We start from the raw sequence: 8,377 nt of genomic DNA, 5'->3' as shown, positions 1-8,377 counted from the left end.
CTCATTAAAGAAGCCTTTATTCTCAGTGACCTTTTTGATATTGGAGAATTGGCAGCTGTTGAGCTTCTTCTTGCTGGTAGGTTGACATTTAACTGAAACAGTGGTAAAATAATGGAAAATTATAAAATGACTTATAGTTTAAAATAGTTTATTGTTTAGATTCTATCATAGTTTTTAAGGATGCAGTTTGGTAAAACCGTGTTCAAAATATTTCCTTTTTTAATCTTTCTTTGCTTATTTAGAGACGGAGTCGCGCTCTGTCACCCAGGCTGGAATGCAGTGGCACGATACCAGCTCACTACAACCTCCACTTCCTGGGTTCAAGTGATTCTCCTGTCTCAGCCTCCCGAGTAGCTGGGATTATAGGCACATGCCACCACCCCTGGCTAGCCTTTTTTAACCTTTGATTGAAAGGAAAGCTTCAGTTTAGCGTCAGAATTATTAAAGACATCTCAGAAATTTTATAGCACAAAGCACTAATTGTTGGTGAGTAGGCAGGTAAGGTCATTAGTGATCAGAATTGTTAACGACGTCTCAAAAATTTTACAGCACAAAACCCTTGCTGTCAGTGAGTAGGCAGGTAAGGTCACTGCTTTTCGGGAATTTCTTTTTGAGAGAGTAATTCAGATAATGTGTGAATAGGTGAAAAAGAAGATGATTTCAATAATACAGAGTACTAGGAAGAAAATAAAGCAGTGGGATATAGAGAGGTGGAGGCTGACTAGGGCAACTCTAAGTAGGGTCTGTAGAGAAAGCCTCTCTAAGATGAGGTCATTTGACTTGTGACCCAAATGATGAGAAGGTTCCAGCCACCCAGACCTATTGGGTAAGGCTTTTCCAGGGAGAGCGAGCAGCCAGTGCTTGAGGTGGGAATAAAGGCGTGTTTAAGGATAAAAAGACCATTGGGGCTGGAGCATCATTAATTAGAGGGAAAGCAAAGGAAGATGCACATACAGCAGGAATCAGAGCATGTTTGATTTTGCATACTATGAAAGGTATTTGGATTTTATGCTAATTGCAATGGAAAGTTGTTGATGAGGGCTTTAAGCAGAGACATTACATAATTCATTCTAACTCTGAAATTATTTCTCTGGTTACTGTATAGAGAAAAGAGAAAAATTTCTATATTATAAGTAGTTTGTTTTGATTATAACGGAGGAGCCATTTGAAGAAAATATGGGCATTTCAGTTGAACAAATTTTAATATGTCTAAAAATAATATATGGCTGCCAAAATCCTTTTTGACCTAAGACTGCATTAAAAGAAGTATGATATTGAGAATGAGGGGGATGTTCACTAGACATGCTTGAGTTTTGAGTTTAACTCAGAACTTTCATTTAACAAACATTTCTTCTATACCTACCATGTGCCAGGCATGGTGTTAATTATATCACTCCAGTGATATAAAGATGAATAAAATCTCAACTAGTGTAAATAAGCTCATATTTTAATAATTGAGAATGATGTGGAAACAAATGATTTTGACACAATTAAGTACATTGATGCAGTTTTGTGCAAGATTTAGAGATGGTCCAGAGAGAAGATATTAGATGGACCTTGATTATACAGAGAAGTCTTAACAACATCATGAAGTTTAAGGTAGATGTTGCAAAATGAGTAAGCATACATCAGGTGGAATAGGTGGTTATTTGGGAGGATGAAGGGCATCCAGGCAGAAGAAATTGCCTGTGCAAGAGGGTGAAGCAAAGTGATGAATTTGGGGAACAGAAAGTAGTAGAGTGGAGGAGTAATTGCAGTAAGGGGAAAAGAAAGCTATAGGAAATGAAACTGAAACTATAGGCAAAGTACTCTTTAAAAAAGTGAAACTTAGCCGGGGGTGGTGGCTCACGTCTGTAATCCCAGCACTTTGGGAGGCCAAGGCAGGTGGATCACAAGGTCAGGAGTTCAAGACCAGCGTGACCAACATGGTGAAACCCCGTCTCTACTAAAAATACAAAAAATAACCAGGAGCGATGGCAAGTGCCTATAATCCTAACTACTCAGGAGGCTAAGGCAGGAGAATTGCTTGAACCTAGGCGGCAGAGGTTGCAGTGAGATCGCGCCACTGCACTCCAGCCTGGGTGACAGAGTGAAACTCCGTCTCAGAAAAAAAAGTAGAACTCATTCAAAGGAGAGCAGTTAAAATGGTGAATGAATGAAGCAGTTAAAATGGTGAAATGAACTTGAATTATAAAAAGGTTATTTATTCAGAGAAGATTCTGAGGGAAGAAATTTAGAAATATTTGAAAGATTCCATATGAGATAGTAAAATGGGCATTGAATAAAATTAAATTCAGTGGACAACAGTGAGACCAAAAGATTCTCACCCAGTATGTAGAAAATCACAGGTGAGTGTGAGAGTTAAAAATTGGGAGTATGGAAAATGGTGAATTCCATGTCCCTGCTGGTGTTTAGGGATAAGTTGGATGGCCCTAGAATATGTTGAGCAAGAGGTTAGACAGTAGATGGATGTTTGTAGTAGAGGACCCCACGGCCCCTTAAGCCCTGAGTGACTGTGATTCTTTGAACTGAACGTTGTTAAATTGATTTTTGTCTCTTCCTAAACACATATGTGTTTATTAATAATATTGTTTCTCAACTTCCTTTTTTAGGAGAGCACCAACAGCCACATTTTCCTGGCCTTACCAGAGGATTAGTAGCTGTTCTTTTGTACTGGGATGGAAAGCGATGCATTGCGAATTCCTTGAAAGCCTTGATACAGTCTAGACGGGGAAAGACATGGACCCTAGAACTCAGGTCTTTTTACTTCTTGGGATTTCAGGGGTTAATTTGAAATTACTTGAAGAATGACAATATTTCCCTTTTTATATACAATCTGAGCAGTATGTAACAAGCTGAGTAATATACTCTCTCATTCTGCCAAGAAAGATATAACAATTTAAATCTGTTTTATTGTGTTTATAAATAAAAAATAATTTGGACCCAGATGCAGTGGTCCTAATTATTTTTGGATTACAAAGTGCTGAGATTACAGATTACAGTCTACAGATTACAGATTACAAGGATCACTTAAGCTCAGGAGTTTTAGATCAGCATGGGCAACATGATGAAATCCCATCTCTGCAAAAAATAGAAAAATTAGCTGGGCATGGTGGCATGCACCTGCAGTTCCAGCTACTTGGAACACTGAGGTGGGAGAATGACCTGAGCCTGGGAGGTCAAGGCTGCAGTGAGCAGTGATCACGCCACTGCACTCCAGCCTGGGTGACAGAGCAAGGCTCTGTCTCAAAAAAAAGAGCGTTTGCTATATCTATTATTATGAAGAAGCATAAGCAATATTGTTTAACATAGTTTATTGATTTCTTTTCATTACAGTCCAGAGCTGGCTTCAATGACAACACGCTTTACAGATGAGCTGATGGAGCAAGGATTGACTTACAAAGTTCTTACCCTGGTGTCACAGATTGATGTGAATAATGAGTTTGAGAAACTACAGCGAGAGAGAGGTTTGGGCAGTGAAAAACATCGCAAAGAGGCAAGGGTTCAATGAAATCAATTCATGAGTTGTCTGTCAAATCTCAGAGGCAGAAACATGACAATTAGAATATTCAGGTTTTCAAGATGAATTATGTAGTGACACCATGTGTGATTGCCACTTTTCTTTTTTTTGCTTTTATTATTTTTCTTTGACCCAAAATTGTATATATGTATAGGGTACAGTGTGATATTTTGATACATATGTATGATATCTAATAATCAAATCAACATAATTAGCATATCCATCACCTCAAACGTTTATTATTTCTTTGTGTTGGGAACATTCAAAATTCACTGTACTACTGTTTGACAATACAGTATACAATAAATTATTGTTGATTATAGTCAGCTCATAATGTATATTAAAGTTTGTAGTCAGCTGTGTCCATAAAATTGACCTACAGTTGTTTCAGCTTCTGTATAGTCATTTATGTGCCATTCTAGCTCTTTTTATGAAGTGAACAAGAAATTGGTCATCCCAATTTCTTACGGAACTTAAGGATAAGAAATAAACAATAGTGTTTGTTCAGAATTCCAGAGGTGACATCTTAGGATCACTTGTGGATTTAGATAGGTTTTTTTTTTAGCCTTTGTAAAAGGTAGTTTGTACTTTGGAATAAGACCAGGCTTCACTGTAATTTGTTTATGCTGATAGTCATATGTTTTTATTTCTAGGTTTCTGATCTCATTAAGGAGTGCAGGCAGTCTCTTGCAGAAAGCCTTTTTGCCTGGGCTTGCCAGTCACCTTTAGGCAAAGAAGACACTCTCCTCCTTATTGGACATTTGGAAAGAGTGACAGTTGAGGCCAATGGCTCACTGGACGCAGTGAATCTGGCTCTTCTTATGGCGCTTCTGTACTGTTTTGATACCAGTTTTATAGAGCAAAGCACAGAGGAACGAGATGGTATTGAGTTTTATACATTTACCTACATTAAAAAAAGTCAGACTTAAAATTGTGGGGATAACATTTAAAAAGGATGGTATTTTAGCTACTAAAATAGAATGCTCTGTTCCTGTGTGTGCAATCCGTTCATATTTGAATATTTATATATAAGATCACATTTAAAAAACAACTGCAGTCCTGTTAATTATTTCTGTTTTTTTGGGGGGATTTGGAATGGAAAGTATTAAAGCATATATTATACATGTTCATGATTGCACATGCCTAATTTACTTAATTGCTTGTTTTGTTACCATTTATTTACATTTTCAAACTTTTTATTAAAACATTCTGAGAGACAGTGACTGTCATTTCAGTAATGATATCTTTGACCTGTGTTTTCTATGAAGTAAATAAAATTTTTATGATCTTTAGATAACATGATTAATATTCTAGAATTTATGTGCAGAAAAAAATGAATGTCTTTAACTTTTTTCTAGTTTATTTGTAGTACACTTATAAAAATAACTGAAAATAGTGAAATTAAAATTTAGGATTATTGTCATTTTCTTTTTTTGTTTTTAGTATGTGTACAATCAACAGTAGTGTACCTTTTGGTTTATAGAAATTAATGTTAATTAGTCATTATTCTTCTGTGAGAATGCTCAGATTTGCTGACTTCGAACAGTATTCCTGTGTATCAGAAGTGAGAATTTATCTGGTGTTTGGTAAAGTGGTCTATTTTTGTGTTTTCAGATATGATTCATCAACTTCCACTGTTGACAGAAAAACAGTACATTGCAACAATTCACTCTCGTCTTCAGGACTCTCAGCTTTGGAAACTGCCTGGGCTCCAAGCCACTGTTAGACTTGCCTGGGCACTGGCATTGAGGGGAATATCCCAGCTACCTGATGTGACAGGTGAATTGCTTGTAGGTAATTTTGTTATGAGAAACAGCATGTTAGCACTTAATGAAGTTTTTGGAAGGAGTCTTGTCCTTGACATACATAAGCACAAGCATAGGAAGATATCCAGAGTTATATTAAACGAAACTTTTTAGTGTAGTAGTGAAATACAGACCTTTTTCTCCTTGTTTCTCAAAAATATTATATGAAATACTATTTCCCATTCTTGGAGCCAGTGACAATGCTCTTTTACCTTCAGGGTATGAGTTTAAAATTTGGAATGACAGTGTCACCTTAAATGATTTTTTTTTGAGATGGAGTTTCGCTCTTGTTGCCCAGGCTGGAGTCCAATGGCACAATCTCGGCTCACCACAACCTCCACCTCCTGGGTTCAAGTGATTCTCTTGCCTCACCCTCCCAAGTAGCTGGGATTACAGGCATGCATCACCACACCGGCTAATTTTGTATTTTTAGTAGAAACGGGGTTTCTCCATGTTGGTCAGGCTAGTTTTGAACTCCCGACCTCATGTGATCTGCCCGCCTTGGCCTCCCAAAGTGCTGGGATTACAAGGCATGAGCCACCCCGCCCGACCTTAAATGTTTTTTAAAATTAAAATTTACTATTCCTTTTATTTTTATACATTTTCCTTCTTGATTTGTTCACAGACTAATTTTTCACATTGTGTCAAATTAAAAACAATTTTTTTTCCCATACAGTATATTAAAAGGGAGATATTTGGATCAGTCAAGAACAGATGTGGAATCCCGACTTCCCTTTTTTGTGGCCCAGGCTGGAGTACAAGTGGCTCAATCCCGGCTCACTGCAGCCTCTGCCTACTGAGTTCAAGTGATTCTCCTACCTCAGTTTTCTGAGTAACTGGGCTACAGGCACATGCCACGACGCCTGGCTAATCTTATGTTTTTTTGGTAGAAACAGGGTTTCACTATGTTGACCAGACTGGTCTCGAGCTCCTGAGCTCAGGTGATCTACCTGCTTCGGCCTCCTGTAGTGTTGGATTTACAGGCGTGAGCCACCGTGCCTGACCAGAATACTGACTTTTAACAACCTATTAACTCACTGTAGCGTATATTATTCTGCTATTTACATTTACATTATTTAATTGTCATATTAGTAGGGGTTTATTCTAACAGAATGAGGACTGTACATGGAACTCGAAGCTCAAAGAATTGTCGTCGTCTGTATCTTTTTTATGGTAAATCTGGAAAGGCTTTATTCCAGTTTACAATTTATGTCAGTTTTCTAATCCTAAAGTATCAACAGATTCTAGTATCTTATCAATTATGTAATTCCAGAACATTTTGTTTTCACTAGTGTCATGCTATTCCCAAGGTGTTTGCAGAAAGCTTTTTTTGTGTTAGGAGTCTTTCCTCGGCCACTTAATTTCTATCTATCAATTTATATATCTAAATGTTGATAGCTAATTAGACTTTTACATTCCTGTACAAATTCTGTTTCTTACCTATGCATACCCTCTTCATTTATAAATCTTATTTCACTCCTTTTCTGACATAAAGTTACCCTTTAACCTTTTAAGTGGCTATGTGATAGTTAATCTTTTTTTAAATTTTATTTTGGAGATGGAATCTCTGTTGCCCAGGCTGGAGTGCAGTGGCATGATCTCAGCTCACTGCAACCTCTGCCTCCCAGGTTCAAGTAATTCTCCTGCCTCAGCCTCCCAAGTAGCTGGGACTATAGGTGCACACTGCCACGCCCAGCTAATATTTTGTATTTTAGTAGAGATAGGGTTTCACTGTGTTGCACAGGCTGGTCTCTAACTCCTGAGCTCAGGCAGTCTGCCCGCCTTGGCCTCTCAAAGTGCTGGAATTACAGGCGCGAGCCACCATGCCCGGCTGTGATAGTTAATATCTTATATTAGCTATATAATATAGTTTTACATAGATAGTTATAATATTATGTAATATAGTCACAATCTTGTGCTATAATTTCCTATACCATTGCACTAATTTTGAAAGGTTTAATAGAATATGCTGTAGTTTGCTGTAGAACAATAGTAAAAATAAGTTAGGAATCGTAGCCCAAGTTTCAAGTCCCAGATCTTTGGCTACTTAATCTCTTTGATTTTATATGCTCATACCCTTTTATAAGCTTTAATAGTTAGGGGTATTATAGTTAGAACTTTTAAACTATAAAATTTTTTCTGTTAATTTGCATTTTAAAAATTGTTAGAAAAATTGAATAGCTTGTGTTATTTTGCAGAATGGTCACTTCTTGAAATAATCTGGACAAGTTTTAACTCAGATCTCCAATTTGAAAAATTGGTTTCTATTCTTTTCATAGATTTCTGAAACTTTTATCAAATGTGTTTATTATATTATTTTATAAAAGGCATGAAGCCAGGCGCAGTACCTCATGCCTCTAATCCCAGCATTTTGGGAGGCCGAGGTAGGAGGATTGCTTGAGCCCAGGAGTTCATGACAAACCTGGGCAATATGGTGAGACCTCATCTCTACAAAAAATTAGAAATTAACCCAGCGTGGTGACATGCACTTGGCTGTAGTCCCAGCTACTTAGGAGGCTGAGGCGGGAGAATCACTTGACCCCAGGAGGCAGAGGCTGTAGTGAGCTGAAATTGCTCCACTGCACTCCAGCCCGGGTTACAGAGTGAGATCACATCTCAAAAAAAATTAAAAAAACAAGCATCAGCTGGGTGTGGTGACTCTTGCCTGTAATCCCAGCACTTTGGGAGGCTGAGGCGGGCAGATCACTTGAGGTCAGGAGTTCAAGACCAGCCTGGCCAATGTGGTAAAACCCCGTCTCCACTAAAAACAAAAAAATTAGCCAAGCATGGTGGCGTGTGCCTGTAATCCCAGCTACCTGGGAGATTGAGGCAGGAGAATTGCTTAAACCCAGGGAGTGGAGGTTTCGGTGAGCTGAGATCGTGCCACTGCATATTAGCCTGGGCAACAGAGTGAAACTCTGTTTCAAAAAAACCTAAAAACAAAAACCAAGCATCTTTGTAATTTCACTGAGCTTTACAGAATTTTAGCATAATGTTGTTAGGCATTGAAACTCAATTTATATTAATTCATTAATGGTGCCATATTACCTAA

At 37.8% G+C, this 8,377-nt stretch overlaps 1 protein-coding gene across 1 annotated transcript in view; it reads left to right on the top strand.

The window, feature by feature from the left end:
* The window catches only part of NUP205 (nucleoporin 205kDa), a 92,807-nt gene that overhangs the window by 13,216 nt on the left and 71,214 nt on the right, over positions 1 to 8,377 (top strand). The window contains exons 4-7 of the mRNA XM_012000119.1: positions 2,613 to 2,757; positions 3,337 to 3,496; positions 4,174 to 4,402; positions 5,135 to 5,299. Coding sequence (XP_011855509.1) covers positions 2,613 to 2,757; positions 3,337 to 3,496; positions 4,174 to 4,402; positions 5,135 to 5,299 — 699 coding nt within the window. The remainder of the gene's footprint in view (positions 1 to 2,612; positions 2,758 to 3,336; positions 3,497 to 4,173; positions 4,403 to 5,134; positions 5,300 to 8,377) is intronic.

Source organism: Mandrillus leucophaeus, unplaced genomic scaffold (genome assembly GCF_000951045.1).
Source record: "Mandrillus leucophaeus isolate KB7577 unplaced genomic scaffold, Mleu.le_1.0 Scaffold619, whole genome shotgun sequence".
Lineage (NCBI taxonomy): Eukaryota > Metazoa > Chordata > Mammalia > Primates > Cercopithecidae > Mandrillus > Mandrillus leucophaeus.
Note: the sequence above shows the minus strand (reverse complement) of the source record. Positions and strands in the feature narration are given on the sequence as shown.